This window comes from Oncorhynchus clarkii, chromosome 3 (genome assembly GCF_045791955.1).
Source record: "Oncorhynchus clarkii lewisi isolate Uvic-CL-2024 chromosome 3, UVic_Ocla_1.0, whole genome shotgun sequence".
Classification (NCBI taxonomy): domain Eukaryota; kingdom Metazoa; phylum Chordata; class Actinopteri; order Salmoniformes; family Salmonidae; genus Oncorhynchus; species Oncorhynchus clarkii.
The window spans coordinates 40034702-40059390 of record NC_092149.1 but is presented as its reverse complement, the minus strand read 5'-3'; the positions used below and the strand labels follow the sequence as shown (position 1 = coordinate 40059390).

The 24689-nt window shown below is 44.4% G+C and overlaps 1 protein-coding gene across 3 annotated transcripts in view; it reads right to left on the bottom strand.

The window, feature by feature from the left end:
* The window catches only part of LOC139395256 (protein tyrosine phosphatase receptor type Ub), a 343039-nt gene that overhangs the window by 89204 nt on the left and 229146 nt on the right, over positions 1 to 24689 (bottom strand). For all 3 annotated transcript variants that reach the window (XM_071142903.1, XM_071142905.1, XM_071142902.1), the window contains exon 13: positions 6299 to 6335. In XM_071142903.1, the coding sequence (XP_070999004.1) occupies positions 6299 to 6335 (37 nt within the window). The remainder of the gene's footprint in view (positions 1 to 6298; positions 6336 to 24689) is intronic.

The window sequence follows — 24689 nt, the reverse complement described above, 5'->3', positions numbered from 1 at the left end:
CAGTATCACTTTAATGACTTGTTGCAAACAGGATACCGGCTTCCTTCTTTTCACTCTGTCATTTGGGATAGTATTGTGGAGTAACTACAATGTTGTTGATCCATCCTCAATTCTCTCTGGTAACTGTTTTAAAGTCACATTTGGCCTCTTGGTGAAATCCCATGAGGTCAACGGCGTTATGAAGGACGCCTGTATCTGGGTGTGTTGATACCCCATCCAAAGTGTAATCATTAACTTCAGCATGCTCAACGGGATACTCGATGTCTTCTTTTTTTAAATCCATCTACCAGTAGGTACCATTAGTAGGTACCAGTAGGTACCATCCAAAGCCACAAGGCTTTGGAAAGCCTCCATGGTCCTTATAGTTGAATCTGTGTTGACAATTCACTGCTCGACTGAGGGACCTTACAGATTATTGTATGTGTGGGGCACAAAGTAGAGATAGTCATTCAAAAATCATGTTAAACTCTATTACTGCACACAGTTAGTCCATGCAACTTATTATGTGACTTGTTAAGCACATTTCTACTCCTGAACTTATATACATTTGCCTTAAGAAAGGGGCTGCATGCATATTCACTCAAGACAGTTCAGCTTTTCATTTAAGGGGGAAAACCCCAGTGAGGCTCGAGGAACCTCTAATGGCAAACATCAGATAGGGCAACATGCAATCCCAGTTTTTCCCATCCTTATCGATTACCTTCCTGAACTTTGACTTCAGGGTATGGCTGAATCTCTCATATTCCGTCTGAGGATGGTAAACCGATGGCCTCAACTGTTTCACCTGCCACAATTTACAAAGCTCCGCCATAAGGCGGGACATAAAGGGGGTCCCATTGTCAGTAAGGATCTCCTTTGGAACCCATACCCTGGTGAAAAGGAGCACTAGTTCCTTGGAAATATTTTTGGAAGCCATCGTCCGAAGGGGAATGGCTTCTGGGTAGCAAGTGGCATAATCTAGAATGACCAGAATGTATTGGTGCCCTCTTGCAGATTTGGGTAGTGGGCCCACTATATCCATCGCTATCCTCTCAAATTGAGTTTCGATTATGGGGAGTGGCACTAACGGGCTTCTAACAGCTGGTCGAGGAGTTGTTAAAATCTCTTTGGGCTAGGGGGCATATTTTCATGTCCGGATGAAAAGCGTGCCCAAGTAAACTGCCAGCTACTCAGGCCCAGAAGCTAGGATATGCATATCATTAGTATATTTGAATAGACAACACTCTGAAGTTTCCAAAACTGTTTGAATGATATCTGTGAGTATAGCAGAACTTATTTGGCAGGCGAAAACGGGATGACAAACCATCCCAGAAAAAATAAATTGGAGGTCACTCTCTTTTCATTGGGAATCTAGAAGTCTAAGGCAGTTGCTTGCAGTTCCTATCGCTTCCACTGGATGTCAATTGTCTTTAGAAATTGTTTGATGTTTTTCATTTGTGTAATGAAGAAGTAGGGCTGACCAGAACAAGGGTCGAGTGAAGTGTACTGTTTGATAGAGGCGCGTGACCAGAAATGTATTGAACGCAGTTTATCCCGTCTTAAATTATATAGATTATTAACATTAAAAAAATACCTAAAGTTGTTTTAGGAAAGTTGTTTGAAATGTTTGGACAAAGATTACAGGTAACTTATGAGATATTTTGTAGTCATGTGGCGTGAGTTGGAACCGGTGTTTTTCTGGATCAAACGCGCCAAATAAATTGACATTTTGGATATATAACAATGGAATTAATTGAACAAAAGGACCATTTGTGATGTTTATGGGACATATTGGAGTGCCAACAGAAGAAGCTTGTCAAAGGTAATGCATTAATTATATCTTTATTTCTGAGTTTCGTGTCGTGCCTGGCGGGTGAATGATGATTGTCTGTCTTTGTTTGATGGGGTGCTTTCCTCAAATAAAAGCATCGTTTGCTTTCGCCGTAAAGCCTTTTTGAAATCTGACACAGCGGCTGAATTAACAACAAGTGTAGCTTTAATGTGGTGTATTGCATGTGTGATTTCATGAAAGTTTAATATTTATAGTATTTTTATTTTATTTGGCTCTGCCATGTCACTGGATGTTGTCAATTCAATCCCGTTAATGGGATTTGATCCCTAAGATTAACTGTCACTCTCCACAATTCCTGAGCCACTTCAGCCTGAATTCCTGGCCAGTAAAACCTCCCTACAATCCGGTCTCAGGTTTTAATCGATACCAAGGTGTCCACCTAGAATGTGCCCATGAGCTAGATCCAGTATTGTCCCCCGGTACAGGGTGGGGACCAACAACTGTTCCACAGACTCTGTACACCAAACCCTTTTTCATGATGAAGTGGAGAAAACTATTAGGCATCCTCCCATCATTTATGGGAGTACCATCTACGACCTGCACATCTGTTCTGGCTTGCTGCAGGGTTGGATCCTGGTTTTGGGCCATTCCGAAGTTAGTCAGGGACCCTGCCAGGTCTGCTGGTTTTAGATAGTCGTCCTCTGGATTCAGATTGATCACCAGCCCCACTAGTACCGGGCTGCTCGTTATCAACGAGGTCTGCCACTTCTTCCTCATCCTCCCCTACTAGCACCTGTGAGGATGGCACCTGGGAGACCCCTCTTCTTGGCTTGGGATGAAGGCTACATGCTACTTCCTGCTTGGTCAGGGTTGATGGCTTCTCAAATATGCCATTCTTCTGGACTAACTTTGCAAAGTTAGGAAAGTATCTACCCAGTATTACATCATATGGCATCTTTGGGACCACGCCGACCTCACAATCCAGCAGACCGTCCTCGGTTTGTATGCTGACTAAGGCTATGGGGTACAGACGGGTATCCCCATGATTGCACATCACACTGATATCCTGACTTGTATCCAGTTTATGAGTCGGCACTAGGTTTGCAACGACCAGGGTTAGCATACTGCCGGAATCCCTTCAACCTTCACATATGTTTGTTTTTTGATCATTCAAGTACAGTGGTTACAACAGGACATGCATACCATATATCAGCTTCTTCTTTTTCACCGAGGTTACATTAAATTGGATATTCTTTAATAGGGCAGTAGCCTGAAATATTTCCCGGTCGATTACAATTGTAACAGATAATAAGGTTTCGCGGGGGGGGGGGGTCCCGGCTTTTTCCCCGTAGTGTCCCCGTAGATTCTTTCCTCGCGGCCACACACTGCTCTCTTCCCCCTCCCCCTGCTCTCTTCCCCCTCCAAATGTTGAGACAGTCTTACTCTGTTCGCTGGTTTGCCCAGGCCTGGGGATCTTTCCTCCTGTGCCTGGTCAGCTGTTCCTGCCGTACAATACCCTTCAACCAGGCCCACGAGATGGTTGGTGGAAAGTACCTCATTCTGGCCAACCCATCGTCAAACTTTTTGGGGTAGATCTCGCTGAAACTGTTGAGTACGACGGTCTCGACGACCTCGGCGGATGAATGGGTCTCCGGTAGCAACCATTACCGTGCCAGGTGAATCAAGTCGAACATCTGTGTTCGGGGGGTGGGGGGGGGGTTATCGGTCACTGCCAGTCTAGTCAAAATCTCTCCCTTTAGTTTATCGTAATCCTGTGCATCTTTCAACTCCAGGTCAAAATATACTTTTCGAGCATTCCCTGACAGGTATGTTGCCAGAAGCCCTGCCCATTCTTCTTTCGGCCACCTCTCCCTCTCTGCCGTCCATTTGAAGGTGGTGAGATATGCTTCCACATCATCCTGCTCTGTCATTCCCTGAAGAAAATTATTGGCCCGCCTCTGGGTATTTGCAGCTGGTAACTGAGCCCCAATTTGGTCCGCTAGCTCCAATAGGCCTTCTCTTAACTCCCGGGTATTTCTCTCTTGCTCCTCTCTGAGCAGCTGGTTGGTGCGGTGCAGGACCTGTAACGTGTCCTGAGACATTTGCATTGAATCATGATGAGCTCAATGATGTTAAGCTCAAGTTGCTTCTTGTTGGGCGGCCGCCGCTTGTAACAGGGCCTGTATGGCACCCCCATACTCATTATCCCGAGAAAACTGTCATAACCAAACAAAGCCAAAAAACGGATTCCCTTTTGGAGTGCTAACTGAAAAAAAAAATGTTCTCTACCTAACCAGCGGTATGGTTAGCCCATTTGCCCACATTCTCCACCAGGTGTGGCAAATCTCTTCAAGATTAGGAGCGTTTGTCACAAATTACGTGGGAAACTTTCACCTTAAATCACCCCAGAACGAGTTCTTTCGAACAGGACAAACACCTGTGTGTTTGTTTCTCCATCCTGGTCCACGCAGGACACAGGCAAGGTCAAGGATAGCAGGATTCTCGGTAGGTCCAGATCCAAACGCCAACAGGCACGTCCAAACAGTCCAGCTCATACACGGTAAATCCAGCCGATATATATCGTCTCTTTCTCTATGGTTCACAGATCCTTCCAGCCCTTTCTCTCCCTCTTCCTGGTTTGTTTTGACCCTTTATCTGTGGGTCGGCCCCACCTCCTGAGGGTTCCCCTTGCTTCTGGGAATTGGCAGTCGGCCATTTTGTGATCTGTAGTTCTGACCGGTGTGGCCATTTTAGTGATAGGGCAGAGCCAGTTTATTAGATCTGCTCTCACATATGTGCCATTTATCACTCGACCCCTTTCTTTGCTACACTACCAACACAGAGAGATGGAGAAGACATATATAACTTCAATTCATCATGTGAAATACAGGTGCAGGCCTATATTTTTCATCCTAATAACATGGCTGCGGGGGAAAAAAATATTTATTTAACTGACACCCTGGACAGATAGGATCATCTTGCCACACTTAGTCTGGGAATTTCTATTAGCCAAACATTACATTTTTTCCACATTAATCCATACACCTACCGGCTGGCTGAGAGTGGGGAAATTGGCACTTAGAGGATAAATGGAAGTCTATTGTTGCGTTGGGAGCAGCCAAGAGATTGTTAATTAAATTGTCACCTGGAAGTTGATATGCAATCTCCAGATTTGTTATCTAAACCCAAATAATGTTCCTGCACTTTGATGATCATAGGTTGTTGAAAAGTAACGCTTCACGACCAGTAAAATGCGGTGATGCAGCAGCAACCATTTTTAACGTTAGAGGGATCACATAGATAAAAAATTACTAACCACTGACACTGATGTGTTGTACCTTGACATTTAAAATGATCTGGGGTATCCTATTTGTCAGTTTAGTTCCATCAGTTTCTAAAGCTGGTCTTCTTACTTAACCCTGTCAGCCACCATATTATTTACTGTTTTTCAAGCAGGATGTTAAAAGGCTGACCAAAAAATTGCTAAAGTTGATAATAACTCATTTGAAAGCTATTTGGGGAGTTAAAATACAAATGTGGCTGAATGTTCAAATACATTTTCATAGGGTTGTCATCAAGGCCCTTTATGTTTTCTTTCCCTCTCTCTCTCACTGCCTACAGTATGTGCTAGAGAAAAGAGACATGTACTGTGTAATGTTCATCAATGTGTCGAGGCGTAATTAATCAAAGCCCAACTGGGTGTCTGTGAGGAGCAGATGGAGTGAGACGCAGAGCTAAAATGGCTTGCCTTGCCTTTTGGATTCATGCTTCAAGAGAGCCTGGTCTCTTTCATTACTCAGTCACAAAAAGAGGCCTTCACCGAAAAGTGCACCTTGCCAAGTCAATTTACTAGCAAGACTAGCTTACTGTTGCAGCGCTATGATAACTATAAACACGCTACTTTTAGTCAGCACGATCCAACAGCGAACAACGGCAGAGGGGGAGAGCCTGTCGTGCCATCAGAAGTCAATTTCTATACCCTTTTCATGTCCATTTGAGTCCCTGTGGCAGGGTGATAGAGAGTGGGAGGGAGGAAGGGGGGAGAAACATTGCTCATATTGATGGGCTCAGGTAGTTCCATCTGTGTTTTTGATGCCCTTCTTGAGCAGACAGGGGCCAAAAGCTCTGATGTTTCTCTCCCCCTCTGAGTAATGTAGCTGTCTGACGGAAACAGTGGAACTGCCTTTGATATGGTTGTGTCCCCCCAAACAAACATGATGAAAGCCTGATCTCTAATCTCTCCCTGCTTGCTGTCCTTTTCTCTGAAGGCAAGAGTCGGGCTCAACACTAAACAACATGGATCTTCAGAGAAATCCCCCTTCTTCTTCCACATGCTAAACTCCATGTCTGGAAAACCAGCACAAAGACAAGTGTTTGGACCTGAACCCAACACATATTTTCATCTTTGGAGTTGCATTTAGAGTGTAAGGTCAACATGCTACAGTAAAGCCTACAGGACTTCAGAGACTCGGGGAGATCCATAAAAGGTCACCGTTTTGGTCAATGAAAATATTAATGTTGACTTACCTTTCCGGGCTATTCGGATGCAGTTTATTCTCGTTTCCTGAAAAAAAGAGGGAATACAGAGATCAGAGGTGGGAACATTGCCAATGCTTTGCATCCTGTAGAATGCAGGCAGTAACTATGCACCTAGCATTATATATTATTTTGGCTGAACCATAATGAACATTTTATTTTGAAAATAAAATCACAAATAAAATTATTTTCAACAGATGAAAATAAGACAAACATTCACTGTAGGATTTTCTTAGATCTTTAGGGACCAGCATATTTGATTGAAAGACACTCAAAAAGAGCCCCATGAGTGGAATACTGAGGAGGCATTCAATCAGCTAAAATGATAGTCACTAAAATGATAGTCACATATGACACCAGTGAATGTCAAACAATATTAAAGCCAAGAGTTGAGGTGAAGTGTTTAAAGAGAGAACGGAAGATTTGATGAAAGGGAAAATAACCGAATTGTGAAGATGGCCCTGGACCAATATGGTGCTATAAAAATGAATTAATTTCCTTCAAATTTCAGCTGATGACATCTTGATGTTATGAAAAGGATCTTTGTCAAACAACACTAATGAGAATTAAGACCCTAATCCAATTCCGTTTTGCCACCTCGACGAAGAGATGCATTATCAAATTAAGATTTACAGATGCTAATTCAGGCCTCATGGGACAATTATGCAAATCTGCCCATCCGGAAAGGAGCAAGAGCCATCCTCTCAAACTGCGGCTAAATTGCCTTTTTTAATTGAAAATCCATTTCAAGCTGACTTCTTCCTAAACCCACTCAAACCTATGGTGATGTTTCTTTCCTAAAAAACAGACACGTAGCGAGGCATATTGAAGACTCACCCACAAACAAACTGACTAAAACATTCACACACATTCAGCTCTCTTTTTTAGCATCAGTAAGCGCTATGGAAATGTAATTGCCGGATGCTTTGGACATTTAAATACAATGGGCTCTTAGAAGACTATCAAGACAGACACAAACCAGACCATAAAAATACAGGGGTAATTCCTCACTGCATCAAGGCAATCATTTGCAGGAATCTATGCAGGAATCCCATGCTGACTTAACACTTGTGCTTAATACAGGCAAAACAAAATAAATGTTGTTTTTAAACTCTCGTAAGAACATTTCAGATGAACTACATGTTCGCTCATTAGATGGTTCTCCAATTGAACGTGTCCCATATACATACTTTGGCTTGTGTGATAGTGACTGATCCCCGATTGTTGAGTCACTGTCGCAGGACTTAAACCCGCATCCTTCCACTCAATCAAAGTCACGAAAGAGACCATGCCCAGTCTGGCTTTCCAAAAGCAAATCTGTCATTCCGGGTGATGGGGAATAAGACTGAGCAGACTTGGTTTACTGCATTTGACAGAAACATTTGTAATGCAGAAAGTAGAGGTGATATATTGCAGCTCAAACCATCCATACTGGCACGTCGTTGGTCTGTACAAGGAAAGCAGTAGAGTGGAGTTAATTGGTGATCTGGAGAGCAGAAAGGGATAGCCCACATAGGAGACACTGATGCCCTGCCGCCCACACAAACTGTGCCAGTCATGCCAGAGGGGTTGGCAGCCCTGGCAGACATCGTTACTACAGTACACGCAGGTTAGCCTGTGTGAGTGTGCCATTAGGAGACGCAGTGGGTGTTGTGATTGAAATGCTGCCCATGCTGTGGTTTTCAAAGAGCCAGTCAGAATGCACCATCTTTCAAGTGCCTCTTTACATGCATCAATCAAAGCAATTGCACACAGGCTTGACAGCAAACCTCCAGCTCATTAGCATGAGTAAATGCCAAATATTGTTAGTCTCCTTCACTTTTTAAACGTCTCTGCCAATGTTAATGAGAGCCACTTATAGCAGAAATGTTGGTCTTTAAAGCTTATTTAGACCAAAATAAAACATTTGTGATGCTGTGATAATTAACCAAACACAGACAATTAAGGAACAAATTAGGAATAAATTAGGAATATAAACACAGTATACCATATAAGACCTAAGCAAGAATACTGAACTCTACTCAAAAACATACCAGATCATCAGAAATGCAGGGAAGCAGGGTGCTCAATGGAAGATTTAAATTCAAAAATATACTTATGCCTGGTGAGAAACACCATCAGTAGAGAGCTTTACCATGGTTCAACTGTCAAACCCATTTATTGGCAGGCAGTGGAGCGGAGAACATGCAAGGGAGACTTCCTGAAGGTTTAGGGCTCCCGAGTGGCGCAGCAGTGTAAGAGGTGCTAGAGGCGTCATTACAGACCCTGGTTCAATTCCAGGCTGAATCACAACCAGCCATGATTGGGAGTCCCATAGGGCGGCACACAATTGGCCCAGCGTTGTCCGGGTTTGGCCGGGGTAGGCCGTCATTGTAAATAAGAATTTGTTCTTAGCTGAATTGCCTAGTTAAATAAAAAATTAAAATAAAATGTTTGTCATATTGGAGTGAGGCAGGCCAAAAACCACCCAGGTAATAACCACCCAGGGGTGGCAGGTGGTTAGAAAGTTGGGCCAGTAACTGAAAGGTTGCTGGATTGACTCACCGAGCTGACAAGGTAAAAATCTGTTGTTCTGCCCTGGAAAAACCCATTGTTCCCGGTAGGCCGTCATTGTAAATAAGAATTTGTTTAAACTGACTTTCCTGGTAAAATCTTTTTTTTGTTTACAACCTCGGCCTAAAATACAAGTACAGAACATTTTAACAGCTCTCCCTGCTAATTTTAAACTATCTCAGATCACCAGAGTACTGCTGTAGTCAAGTGATAACCTTCAAATAAATGTCAACCAAATCACTATGAGGTTACTGTTCCATATTGAAAGACAATGCATTCTCAAACAAATCAGGTACCCCATGACATTGCTGGTAGCATAGCAAGCTAGGGGAATAGTCATAAAATGAACGAAGCTATCTAGCCGGCAGTCCCTTCGAAAAGTATTAAGAACCCTGGACTTTTTCCACATTTTGTTAGGTTACAGCCTTATTCTAAAATTGATTCAATAGTTGTTTTTTCTCATCAAAATACACACAAAACCCCATAATGACATAGAAAAATCAAGTTTTTTTTAATGTTTGCTAATTTATATATATATATATATATTTTACAGAAATATGACATTTACATAAGTATTCAGACCCTTTACTCGGTACTTTGTTGAAGCACCTTCGGCAGCAATTAAAGCCTTGAGTCTTCTTGGGTATGAGGCTAGAAGCTTGGCACACCTGTAATTGGGGAGTTTCTCCCATTCTTCTCTGTAGATCCTCTCAAGCTCTCAGATTGGACGGGGAGCATTGCTGCAAGGCTATATTCAGGTCTCTCCAGAGATGTTTGTTTGGGTTCAAGTCCAGGCTCTGGCTGTGCCACTCAAGGACATTCAGAGACTTGTCCCAGAAGCCACTCCTGCGTTGTGTTGGCTGTGTGCTTAGGGTCGGTGTCTTGTTTGAAGGTAAACCTTCATCCCAGTCTGAAGTCCTGAGCGCTCTGGAGCAGGTTTCCATTAAGGATCTCTCTGTACTTTGCTCCGTTTATCTTTGCCTCGATCCTGACTAGTCTTCCAATCGCTTCTGCTGAAAAACACCCCCACAGCATGATGCTGTCACCACCATGGTTCACCGTAGGGATGGTGCCAGCTGCCAGGACGTGACGCTTGGCATTCAGGCCAAAGAGTTCAATCTTGGTTTCATCAGACAAAATAATCTTGTTTCTCATGGTCTGAGAGTCTTTAGGTGCTATTTGGCAAACTCCAAGCGGGCTGTCATTTGCCTTTTACTGAGGAGTGCCTTCAGTCTGGCCACTACCATAAAGACCTGATTGGTGAAGTGTTGCAGAGATGGTTGTCCTTCTGGAAGCTTCTCCCATCTCCACAGAGGAACTCTAGAGCTCTGTCAGAGTTCCCATCAGGTTCTTGATCACCTCCCTGACCAAGGCCCTTCTCCAACGATTGCTCAGTTTGGCTAGGATGACAGCTCTAGGAAGAGTCTTGATGGTTCCAAAATTATTTCATAAAATAATGCTGGAGGCCACTGTCTTCTTGGGGACCTTAAATGCTGCTGAAATGTTTTGGTACCCATCCCCAGATTTGTTCCTCAACACAATCCATTCTCGGACCTCTACGGACAATTCCTTCGACCTCATGTTTTTTTTGTTGCTCTGACAAGCACTGTCAACTGTGGGACCTTATATATATATAGACCTTATATAGACATGATTACCAAATCATGTCCAATCTCAAGGATGATACATGCACCTGAGTTCAATTTACAGTCTCACAGCAAAAAGTCTGAAAACATATGTAAATAAGGTATCTGTTTTTTTATTTTAATATATATGCAAACATTTCTAAAAACCTGTTTTCATTTAGTCATTATGGGGTATTGTGTCTAGATTGCTAATCCATTTTAGAAGAAGGCTGTAACGTAACCAAATGTGGAAAAAGTCAAAGGATCTGAATACTTTCCGAAGGCAATGTATATCACATGAGTGGCCCTGCCATAGACTTCTTCTGGCTTTACATTATACAGTGTAGCGGTATTGTTAGAGAGGGGTAAAGATAAAGATTTTGTTCGGGCGCCAGGCAGGTATTAACCCTGCCGAAAGGAAAAGAGTAGTATAGATAGAGTACCACTACCAGACACACACACATCAGCAGAATAGACTGCCTAAAGTGTAGCTGGTTTGCCAGATAGTCAATGGAGAGAAAAGACAAGACATCCCATATAAAACACACAACACAGCACAGAGGTAACCCAACCAATAATACCTCATTCAATAATGGCAGAGCAATTTAACGGCAACTTCATAGAAACCATTGACGAGAAAGAACCCAGTCATCAACATTAGAGGATTTGCAATAATAAATTATCAATAGTACCACATCAATATAGTTCAAATAAAAATACACAATAAACTCGCAAGCAACCTCCCTTTAATAAAATGTCAACCCAAATATGTCTGGCAGGGCAATAATAGTCCAGCGACATTGAGCGACAAAGGGAAGAGCATTGAAAAATAAGAGTCTGCTGCACTGTAAAGCACTGGAGCGATAGAAGGAAGAGAGAGAGAGGGGGGGTCTTAGCTGTTGACTTCAGACTTGCAGTTGCACTGTCTGTCCGTCTGATGGTTTGTATGTCAAAGATTCGCAACTAATCCATGCGATCAATAACCGGTGCGGTCCCAAAAGATAACAACCACGACCTAGAGCAGAAACAGCAATGTTAAACACTTTACAAACTAAGCACGCTGAAAATAAACAAGTCTTCTATAGCATTGCGCACACACTATCAAACTGCCACGCCAACCAAGAGCTTCCCATATAGAGCCGGAAAAGCTACAGTTGGAAGTCGGAAGTTTACATACAACTTAGCCAAATACATTTAAACTCAGTTTTTCACAATTCTTGACATTTAATCCTAGTAAAATTCCCTGTCTTCGGTCAGTTCGAATCACCACTTTATTTTAAGAATGTGTATTGTCTGAATAATAGTAATAGAATAATAGTAGAGAGAATTATTTATTTCAGCTTTTATTTCTTTCATCACACCAGTGGGTCAGAAGTTTACATACACTCAATTAGTATTTGGTAGCATTGACTTTAAATGGCTTAACTTGGGTCAAACGTTTCGGGTAGCCTTCCACAAGCTTCCCACAATAAGTTGGATGAATTTTGGCCCATTACTCCTGGCAGAGCTTGTGTAACTGAGTCAGGTTTGTAGGCCTCCTTGCGCGCATACGCTTTTTCAGTTCTGCCCACACATTTTCAATAGGATTGAGGTCAGGACTTTGTGATGACCACTCCAATACATTGACTTTGTTGTCCTTAAACCATTTTGCCACAACTTTGGAAGTTTGTTTGGGGTCATTGTCCATTTGGAAGACCCATTTGAGACCAAGCTTTAACTTCCTGACTGATGTCTTGAGATGTTGCTTCAATATATCCACATAATTTTCCTACCTCGTGATGCCATACACCTCCAATTGACTCAAATTATGTCAATTAGCCTATCAGAAGCTTCTAAAGCCATGACATCATTTTCTGGAATTGTCCAAGCTGTTTAAAGGCACAGTCAACTTAGTGTATGTAAACTTCTGACCCACTGGAATTGTGATACAGTGAATAATGTGAAATAATGAAATAGTGAAATAATCTGTCTGTAAACAATTGTTGGAAAAATGACATGTGTCATGCACAAAGTAGATGTCCTAACCGACTTGCCAAAACTATAGTTTGTTATCAACAAATTTGTGGAGTAGATGAAAAACAAGTTTGAGGGGGTGCGCTAGAGAGCGCGCTTTGGAGTAGATATGCTTTGTTAGAGCTCCTCTCAATTTTGAAATAAATTCATATTTATCTTAATCTCTCACAACCTATAACTTCAAACATTGTCTGGCAGTATGGCACCAAAAAAGGGGGCACGAAACAAGATAATTTGAAGGAGATTGAAGGAGACAACGAACCAAATTCAACATCGCCGATCTACGAGGAGTTAGCTGAAGATGCTAGCTCCCAAGAGTTCCCCACAGAACCTACTCAAAGTGACCTACTATCTGCTATAAACTCACTAAGCAAGAAGGTGGACACAAGGTTGGCTGATATCTCAAAGACTATTGTGACTTTGTCTGAAACTGTGAAGGTAACTAAGGGCAGGGTGAAACAGAGAAATGACAACAAAACCCTGAAAGCCTGTTTGGAAATGCTCGATTCGCATTCAAGACGCCAGAACATCTGAATATTTGGTATCCAGGAGGACACTGAGAAAGGAAAACCCACTGAATTGGTCTCGCGATGGTAGTGGCATTGCTGGGGAGTGAACACTTCAAAATGGTCATCCTGATCGACCGCGCACACAGATTACAGGCAACGAAGCCTGTAATCTGTGTGCGACAAAAGTATGTTTTCCAACAATTTTCTACAGACAGATGATTTCACTTATAATTCACTGTATCACAATTTCAGCGGGTAAGAAGTTTACAAACACTAAGTTGACTGTGCCTTTAAACAGCTTGGAAAATTCCAGAAAATGATGTAATGGCTTTAGAAGCTTCCGATAGGCTAATTGACATAATTTGAGTCAAATGGAGGTGTACCTGTGGATGTATTTCAAGGCTTACCTTCAAACTCAGTGTCTCCTTGTTTGACATTATGAGAAAATCATAAGAAATCAGCGAAGACCTCAGAAAAAAAATTGTAGACCTCCACAAGTCTGGTTCATCCTTGGGAGCAATTTCCAAACGCCTGAAGGTACCATTTTCATCTGTACAAACAATAGTATGCAAGTATAAACACCATGAGACCACACAGCAATAATACCGTTCAGGAAGGAGATGTGTTCTGTCTCCTAGAGATGAACGTACTTTGGTGTGAAAAGTGCAAATCAAGAACCCAGAACAACAGCGAAGGACCTTGTGAAGATGCTGGAGGAAACAGGTACAAAAGTATCTACAGTGGGGAGAACAAGTATTTGATACACTGCCGATTTTGCAGGTTTTCCTACTTACAAAGCATGTAGAGGTCTGTCATTTTTATCATAGGTACACTTCAACTTGTGTTGAAGAGATGGAATCTAAAACAAAAATCCAGAAAATCACATTGTATGATTTTTAAGTAATTAATTAGCATTTTATTGCATGACATAAGTATTTGATACATCAGAAAAGCAGAACTTAATATTTGGTACAAAAATCTTTGTTAGCAATTACAGAGATCATACGTTTCCTGTAGTTCTTGACCAGGTTTGCACACACTGCAGCAGGGATTTTGGCCCACTCCTCCATGCAGACCTTCTCCAGATCCTTCAGATTTCGGGGCTGTCACTGAGCAATACCGACTTTCAGCTCCCTCCAAAGATTTTCTATTGGGTTCAGGTCTGGAGACTGGCTAGGCCACTCCAGGACCTTGACATGCTTCTTACGGAGCCACTCCTTAGTTGCCCTGGCTGTGTGTTTCGGGTCGTTGTCATGCTGGAAGACCCAGTCACGACCCATCTTCAATGCTCTTACTGAGGGAAGGAGGCTGTTGGCCAAGATCTCACGATACATGGCCCCAACCAACCTCCCCTCAATACGGTGAAGTTGTCCTGTCCCCTTTGCAGAAAGCATCAACAAAGAATGATGTTTCCACCTCCATGCTTCACGGTTGGGATGGTGTTCTTGGGGTGCACTCATCCTTCTTCTTCCTCCAAACATGGCGATTGGAGTTTAGACCAAAAAGCTCTATTTTTGTCTCATCAGACCATATGACCTTCTCCCATTCCTCCTCTGGATCATCCAGATGGTCATTGGCAAACTTCAGATGGGCCTGGACATGCTCTGGCTTGAGCAGGGGGACCTTGCGTGCGCTACAGGATTTTAATCCATGACGGCGTAGTGTGTTACTAATGGTTTTCTTTGAGACTGTGGTCCCAGCTCTCTTCAGGTCATTGACCAGGTCCTGCCGTGTAGTTCTGGGCAGATCCCTCATCTTCCTCATGATCATTGATGCCCCACGAGGTGAGATCTTGCATGGAGCCCCAGACCGAAGGTGATTGTCCGTCATCTTGAACTTTTTCAATTTTCTAATAATTGCGCCAACAGTAGTTACCTTCTCACCAAGCTGCTTGCCTATTGTCCTGTAGCCCATCACAGCCTTGTGCAGGTCTACAATTTTATCCCTGATGTCCTTACACAGCTCTTGGCCATTGTGGAGAGGTTGAAGTCTGATTGATTGAGTGTGTGGACAGGTGTCTTTTATACAGGTAACGAGTTCAAACAGGTGCAGTTAATACAGGTAATGAGTGGAGAACAGGAGGGCTTCTTAAGGAAAACGAACAGGTCTGTGAGAGCCGGAATTGTTACTGGTTGGTAGGTGATCAAATACTCATGTCATGCAATAAAAGGCAAATGATTTACTTAAAATCATACAATGTGATTTTCTGGATTTTTGTTTTAGATTCCGTCTCTCACAGTTGAAGTGTACCTACGATAAAAATAAGTAAGTAAGTAGGAAAACCTGCAAAATAGGCAGTGTATCAAATACTTGTTCTCCCCACTGTATATCCATAGTAAAACGAGTCCTATATCGACAAAATCTGAAAGGCTGCTCAGCAAGGAAGAAGCCACTGCTCCAAAACTGCCATAAAAAAGCCAGACTACGGTTTGCAAATGCATATGCGGACAAAGATCTAAGGTCTGATGAAACAAAAATAGAACTGTTTGGCCATAATGACCATTGTTATGTTCTGAGGAAAAAGGGGGAGGCTTGCAAGTCGAAGGACACCATCCCAACCGTGAAGCACGGGTGACAGCATCATGATGTGGGGGTGCTTTGCTGCAGGAGGGACTGGTGCACTTCACAAAATAGATGGTATCATGAAGCTGGGAAATTAAGTGGATATATTGAAGCAACATCTCAAGACATCAGTCAGGAAGTTAAAGCTTGGTCGCAAATGGGTCTTCCAAATGTACAATGACCCCAAGCATACTTCCAAAGCTGTGGCAAAATGGCTTTAGGAAAACAAAGTCAAGGTATTGGAGTGGCCATCACAAAGCCTTGACCTCAAGTCTATAGAACATTTGTGAAAAAGCGTGTTCGAGCAAGGAGGCCTACAAACCTGACTCATTTACACCAGCTCTTTCAGGAGTAATGGACCAAAATTCACCCAACTTATTGTGGGAAGCTTGTGGAAAGCTACCCGAAACATTTGACCCAAGATAAACAATTTAAAGGCAATGCTAGCAAATACTAATGGAGTGTATGCAAACTTCTGACCCACTGGGAATGTGATGAAAGAAATAAAAACTCACATTCTTAAAATAAATTGGTGATCCTAACTGACCTAAAACATGGCATTTCTACTAGGATTAAATGTCAGGAATTGTGAAAAACTGAATTTAAATGTATTTGGCTAAGGTGTATGTAAACTTACGACTTCAAGTACATACTACAATTTGAGATGCCTTTTCAACGTAATGTATCATGATCATAAAGTTGAGGCAGTGGTAATTGCTCTTGATGCAGAAAAGGTGTATGATCAGATTGAGTGGAAGTATATCATGTCGGTTCTGGTTCATTTCGGGTTTGGAAAGGAATTTATTAATTGGATAAGAATAATTTATGCACACCCAATGGTGTCCGTGGTAACCAATCAGAAAATGTCGCAGTCATTCCGCCTGCTCAAGGGCTGCCGACAGGGGGTGCCCTATTTCGCCTGCTCTCTTCGCTATAGCCATGGAACCCTATGCTACTCTCATTTGTGCATGTGACGTTATAGCTTTGGTTAAAATAAAAGACACGCAGCCCAAAATGTCTCTATACGCAGACGATGCTATTTTGTTTTTATCCAAGCCTGAAACTTGGCAAAAAGAAGTGAATTGATGCTGATATCACGGCCTGTGGATATGCAATTTCTGGAATCTACTCCATTTAGAACAGTGATGGACACGTTCACAAACCTTGGCATTGTAGTGACAAGAGACCTTGATCAGCTATTGAAAGTGAATTGGAACATGACAATTTATCAGCTTTAAACAAAATATACATTTTTGGAAAACTCCAACTCTCCTTGGTTGGTTGTATTACTTCTACCCCCTCCTTTTTCGAACATTCTGTTAAAAATCGCGCAACTTTTCAGCGTCCTGCTACTCATGCCAGGAATATAGTATATGCATATGATTAGTATGTGTGGATTTCTTTACCTCTTCCAATGTCTACCCAATTTCATACCACAAAGCTATTTTAAGAAACTGGATTCATTAGTAATTCCATTTTTATGGGATAACAAGGCAATCAGAATTTCATAGAAGTATTTATGCAAGTACAAGATAGAGGGGGGGCTTTGGCCTTCCTCACTTTAAACTGTATTATTGGGCTGCTAATCTGATTGTTTCTTCCTGGAGGGAAAGTTTACCTGGGATGCGACAGAATGATATTGATTGAGCAGGCCTCCTGTCAACGTTCCTCACTCCCTGCACGGAGCCTTCACAGTGCGCTGCCACTAAGAGCGCATCAGCAGTCAGAAAGGAGGATATAAAGACACAGTTGAAGTCGGAAGTTTACATACACTTAGGTTGGAGTTATTAAATCTAGTTTTTTTTTTTTATAATATGTTTATTATTTTCCAATAAATTAAAAATTGTAAAAGACAGCAATACAAACATTGACATTCATTGTACTGTTGAATGGGATGGCCAATTTAGAGGACAAAACAACTTAACTCACACATACACAAAATAAAACAATCCTATTAGGTGGTACATATATAAGAAGACAGCATATAGTCATTACAAGCAGTAATGGAGTGGAGAGAGTGGAGTGCAGCACTGAGTAACAGCATTTGATCAACCTAGTTATGAAGAAGGGACTAGACCATTTATCCAGTATCGGCTGCCTTATTTAGTAAAACATTGGACTTCTATTGCAGGTATTGTATCAAATATTTTCCATATGTATTACATTTCCTAAATCCCGTAACCACATTTCAAAGGAAGGTACAGTCTCCAATTTCCAAAATTGCAATATGAGCCTTTTAGCTAATAGAGTACAGAGAGACAGCCTTCCCCTCCTGGTTATTCCCATCAACTGTACCAAACAGAGCGATCAATGGGTCTGGGGCGATAACTCTATCAAAGGCTTTAGATAAGTAATCAAAAATGAGAGCCCAGTAAGCATGTAATTTAGGACATGTCCAAAATAAGTGGGTCAACGTCCCGTCATCCTGCTTGCACCTCTCACACAGTGGTGACGTGTCCGGGAATATTGTATACAGCTTCACTTTTGAGTAATGTTACCTGTGTATCACCTTAAACTGTACAAGGATGTGTCTGGCATTCACCGAACTGGGGTTTATATTCCTGACAGCTTCTACACAGTCCTCATCTGAGATTTCTGAACCAAGTTCTTGTTCCCAAGCCCTTTTAATAATGTCTGTGGATACCCATATGTGGCCCTGTAGCACATCATACAGTCTAGAGACCGACCCTTTTGAATGGGGTTTGACAATGATCAGGCTATCTAATGTAGGATTATTTGGCTTAATGCCATACTGTGGGACATGTGTCCTTAAGAAATTCCTGATTTGGAGGTATCTGAAAAAAATGTGTTCTTGACATGTTAAATTTACCCTTATTTTTTTTAATTAAGCTAACTGACCGTCAATGTATAAATTACCAATTGTTGTGAGCCCCTTCTCCATTCACTGTGAAAACACCATATCATCCAATGCAGGGTGGAAAGCATGATTCAGGCAAATTGGGCTGTCAATGTATACAGTGGGTATGTTAGGAAAATACCTTATCTCTTTCCAGATCCTAAGAGTATGACAAATGACTGGATCAGAGTCATAGGTGGCTTTTTTTCACATATGCTGGATTATACAACAGTGTGTCACAAGCCTTGTTTCCATTAGCCTTTTGAGCTGAGATGGAATCAAACCGAGACTGGCTTGGGTTGGAGGGTACAGCTCAATTTGCATTACCATGCTGCCCCCCCAAAAAATGGTGTGTTTTTTCCCCAAGATGGCGTAGCAGTCGGATGTCTATTTTGTTTGTCTTGTCCCGTCCCATGTATATATCGATTTTCTTCATATATATTTTTTAATATTTTTAATCTCAATTTCCATCTATGGACTGAACATACTCTTCTACAACCCACCTCACCCGATGTGGTATGGATATGCTATTTTTTATACTTTAGAACCGGCACCCCCTTCAGAAGCTGGCCAGCAAATAGCTACTAGCTAGTAGTCAGTTAGCCACAGCTAACGGTGATGACCGTTAACTCGGACATCTACCAGCATCTATCAGCTCGATCAATACTTACCAGTCTGCACACCGCAATATCAACCCAGAGCATATCGGACTGCTTTTTCTCTACCCCATCTCCAGATGAATTCCTAACGCATCTCTGAACCTTTACTCCGGCTCATCGCAGCTAGCTAGCTGCTATCCGAGTGGCTACTCCTGGCAAACGTCTCTGTCCCGAAGCAAGCACCAGTTAGCCTGGAGCTAGCCTCGAGCTAGGCCCATCTCCAAGCTAGCCGAAGAGATCCATGAGACCATTCCTTGGCTTCAATACCTCTTTTGGCAATTGGCCTGGACCCTTTGCTGCCGACACGGAGCCCCGCCGATCCATCACGACTGGTCTGCCGATATAACTGTCCGAGGGGGTTTCAACAGGCTCTTCTGTTGCGACATCCCCCTGAGGCCCATCTGCTAGCCTGCTAGCCCTGGACCCTATGATCACTCGGCTACACTTGCCTCTCCCTAATGTCAATATGCCTTGTCTACTGCTGGTTAGTGATTTTTGTCTTATTTCACTGTAGATTCTCCAGCCCTGCTCAATATGCCTTAGCTAGCCTTTTTGTTCCACCCCGCACAAATGCAGAGACCTCACCTAACTTAAATGGTGCCTCTAGAGACAAAACCTCTCTCATCGTCACTCAATGCCTAGGCTTACCTATACTATACTCACATCCTACCATACCCTTGTCTGTACATTATGCCTTGAATTTATTCTTCCGCGCCCAGAAATCTGCTCCTTTTACTCTCTGTTCCGAACGCACTAGACGACCAGTTCTTTTAGCCTTTAGCCATACTCTCATCCTACTCCTCCTCTGTTCCTCTGGTGATGTAGAGGTTAACCCAAGCCCCCAGCATCACTCCCATTCCCCAGGCGCTCTCATTTGTTGACTTCTGTAACCGTAAAAGTATTGGTTTCATGCATGTTAACATTAGAAGCCTCCTCCTTAAATTTGTTTTATTCCCCCGCCACCCGGATGTCCTAGCCGTGTCTGAATCCTGGCTTAGGAAGGCCATCAAAATTCTGAAATTTCCATCCCTAACTATAACATTTTCCGACAAGATAGAACTGCCAAAGCTGGAATTCCCTAAACTGGGGCATGCTTAACATCCCTGCTGTCCTACAATCTAAGGTAGATGCCCTCAATCTAACACAAATTATCAAGGAACCCTGCGTACAAGCCTAAATCCGTAATTATGGGCACCCTCTTAGATATCCTCCTGACCAACTTGCCCTCTAAATACACCTCTGCTGTCTTCAACAAGGATCTCAGCGATCACTGCCTTATGCGTAACGGGTCAAAAGTGCTTTCCTCTCCATATTAAATAAGCATGCCCCATTCAGAAAATGTAGAACTAAGAACAGAAATAGCCCTTGGTTCACCCCAGACTTGACTGCCCTTGACAAGAACAAAACCATAATGTGGCATTCTGCATTAGCATCGAATAGCCCCCACGATATGCAACTTTTCAGGGAAGTCAGGAACCAAAATACTCAGTCAGTTAGGAAAGCTAAGGCTAGGTTTTTCAAAGAGAAATTTGCATCCTGTAACACTAATTCCCCCAAAATTGGGACACTAAAGTGGAGAATAAAAGCACCTCCTCCCAACTGCACTGAGGCTAGGAAACACTGTCACCACCGATAAATCTACGATAATCTATCATTTCAATACGCATTTTTCTATGGCTGGCCATGCTTTCCACCTGGCTACCCCTACACCGGCCAACATCTCAGCACCCTCTGCAGCAACTTGCCCAAGCCTCATCACGTCTCCTTCACCCAATTCCAGACAGCTGATGTTCTGAAAGAGCTGCAAAATCTGGATCCCTACAAATCAACTGGGCTAGACAATCTGGACCCTCTCTTTCTAAAATGATCCGCCGAAATTGTTGCAACCCCTATTAATAGCCTATTCAACATCTCTTTCGCATCGTCTGAGATTCCCAAAGATTAGAAAGCTGCCGGGGTCATCCCCCTCTTCAAAAGGGGGTGACACTCTAGACCCGAACTGTTATAGACCTATATCCATCCTGCCCTGTCTTTCTAAAATCTTCGAAAGCCAAGTTAACAAACAGATCACCGACCATTTCAAATCCCACCGTACCTTCTTCACTATGCAATCTGGTTTCCGAGCTGGCCATGGGTGCACCTCAGCCACGCTCAAGGTACTAAACGATATCTTAACCACCATCGATAAGAAACATTACTGTGCAGCCGTATTCATTGATCTGGCCAAGGCTTTCGACTCTGTCAATAACCACATCCTCATCGGCAGACTCGACAGCCTTGGTTTCTCAAAGGATTGCCTCACCTGATTCACCAACTACTTCTCTGATAGAGTTCAGTGTGTCAAATCGGAGGGTCTGTTGTCCGGACCTCTGGCAGTCTCTATGGGGGTGCCACAGGGTTCAATCTTAGACCGACTCTCTTCTCTGTATACATCAATGATGTCGCTCTTGCTGCTGGTGAGTCTCTGATCCACCTCTATGCAGACGACACCATTCTGTATACTTCTGGCCCTTCTTTGGACACTGTGTTAACAACCCTCCAGGCAAGCTTCAATGCCATACAACTCTCCTTCCATGGCCTCCAATTGCTCTTAAATACAAGTAAAACTAAATGCATGCTCTTCAACCGATCGCTGCCTGCACCTGCCCACCTGTCCAACACCGCTACTCTGGACGGCTCTGACTTAGAATACGTGGACAACTACAAATACCTAGGTGTCTGGTTAGACTGTAAACTCTCCTTCCAGACCCACATCAAACATCTCCAATCCAAAGTTAAATCCAGAATTGGCTTACTATTTCGCAACAAAGCATCCTTCACTCATGCTGCCAAACATACCCTTGTAAAACTGACCATCCTACCGATCCTCGACTTTGGCGATGTCATTTACAAAATAGCCTCCAATACCCTACTCAACAAATTGGATGCAGTCTATCACAGTGCAATCCGTTTTGTCACCAAAGCCCCATATACTACCCACCATTGCGACCTGTACTCTCTCGTTGGCTGGCCCACGCTTCATACCCGTCGCCAAACCCACTTGCTCCATGTCATCTACAAGACCCTGCTAGGTAAAGTCCCCCCTTATCTCAGCTCGCTGGTCACCATAGCATAACCCACCTGTAGCACGCGCTCCAGCAGGTATATCTCTCTGGTCACCCCCAAAACCAATTCTTTCTCTGGCCGCTTCTCCTTCCAGTTCTCTGCTGCCAACGACTGGAACGAACTACAAAAATCTCTGAAATTGGAAACACTTATCTCCCTCACTAGCACCAGCTGTCAGAGCAGCTCACAGATTACTGCACCTGTACATAGCCCACATATAATTTAGCCCAAACAACTACCTCTTTCCCTACTGTATTTATTTATTTATTTGCTCCTTCGCACCCCGTTATTTTTATTTCTAATTTGCACATTCTTCCACTGCAAATCTACCATTCCAGTGTTTTACTTGCTATATTGTATTTACTTTTCCACCATGGCCTTTTTTTTGCCTTTACCTCCCTTATCTCACCTCATTTGCTCACATCGTATATAGACTTGTTTCAACTGTATTATTGACTGTATGTTTGTTTTACTCCATGTGTAACACTGTGTTATTGTATGTGTCGAACTGCTTTGCTTTATCTTGGCCAGGTCGCAATTGTAAATGAGAACTTGTTCTCAACTTGCCTACCTGGTTAAATAAAGGTGAAATAAAATAAAAAAATAATAATAATATGGGAGGATGTGGGTGGGCATCTAACTTTGGTGGCGGCTCTGGCTCTGGCTCTGGACGCAGCCCGCCTTCTTTACATTGAGCCCTCTGCCCTTGTAGCACTGACCCGTGGATCCTTGCCGGAGGCTCATTACTGCGAATCATCGCTGGCGACCCCGGGCTGGGTATCGTCGCTGGAGACCCCGGCCTGGGGACCCCGGGTTGGGGACCGTCGCTGGAGACCCCAGGCTGGGGACCCCGGGCTGTTGACCGTCGCTGGAGACCCCGGGCTGGGGACCGTCGCTGGAGACCCCGGGCTGGGGACCGTCGCTGGAGACCCCGGGCTGGGGACCCCGGGCTGGGGACCGTCGCTGGAGACCCTTGTCTGTGGCCTGTCGTGGGAGGTTCCGGTCTGTGGCCCGTCGTGGGAGGTTCCGGTTTGTGGCCCGTCGTGGGAGGTTCCGGACTAAAAAAATTATGATATGGGAGGATGTGGGTGGGCATCTAACTTTGTTGGCGGCTCTGGCTCTGGCTCTGGACGCAGCCCGCCTTATTTACATTGAGCCCTCTGCCCTTGTAGCACTGACCCGTGGATCCTTGCCGGAGGCTCATTACTGCGGATCATCGCTGGCGACCCCGGGCTGGGTATCGTCGCTGGAGACCCCGGCCTGGGGACCCCGGGTTGGGGACCGTCGCTGGAGACCCCGGGCTGGGGACCCCGGGCTGTTGACCGTCGCTGGAGACCCCGGGCTGGGGACCCCGGGCTGGGGACCGTCGCTGGAGACCCCGGGCTGGGGACCCCGGGCTGGGGACCGTCGCTGGAGACCCTCGTCTGTGGCCTGTCGTGGGAGGTTCCGGTCTGTGGCCCGTCGTGGGAGGTTCCGGTCTGTGGCCCGTCGTGGGAGGTTCCGGACTGTGGCCCGTCGTGAAAGGTTCCGGACTGTGGCCCGTCGTTGGAGGTTCCGGTCTGTGGTCCATCGTTGGAGGTTCCGGTCTGTGAACTGTCGACGGACGCTCTGGACTGGGTCCTGTCGCCGGACACTCTGGACTGGGTACTGTCGCCGGATGCTCTGGACTGGGTACTGTCGCCGGACGCTCTGGACTGGCGAGGCGCACTGTAGGCCTGGTGCGTGGTGCCGGCACTGGTGGTACTGGGCTGGAGACACACACCTCAGGGCGAGTGCGAGGAGCAGGAACAGGGAGGACTGGACCCTGGGGGCGCACTGGAGGCCTGGTGCGTGGTGCCGGAACTGGTGGTACCGGGCTGGGGACACACACCTCAGGGTGAGTGCGGGGAGGAGGAACAGTACGTACTGGGCTCTGGAGGCGCACAGGAAGCCTGGTGCGTGGTGTTGGCATTGGAGGTACTGGGCTGGTGACACACACCTCAGGGCGAGTGCGGGGAGCAGGCACAGGACGTACTGGACTGTGGAGGCGTACTGGAGGTCTGGAGTGTAGAGCTGACACAATCCGTCCTGGCTGGATGTTTATTTTCGTCCTGCAAATGCAGGGCACTGGCACAGGATGCACTGGGCTGTGCAGACTCACCAGAGACACAGTACGCAGAGCCGGCTGAGCCTGCACCCTTTCCTGGCTGGATGCTCATTCTAGCCTGGCCAATACGAGGAGCTGGAATAGAGCACACCGGGCTAGAATAGCGGGCTAGGAGATACCGTGCGCACCACCACATAACATGGTGCCTGACCAGTAACACCCTCCCCACGGTAAGCACGAGGAGTTGGCTCAGGTCTCCTACCAATCTCCTCGTGTGCCACCCCCCCGAGGCTGCCTCTCGTGTACCCACATACAGTATGCTAGTCGTGTACCCACATATCGTCGCCGTTCCTCCCGTGCTATCTCCACCTGCCTCCATGATAGGCGATCCTCTCCTGCCAGTATCTCATCCC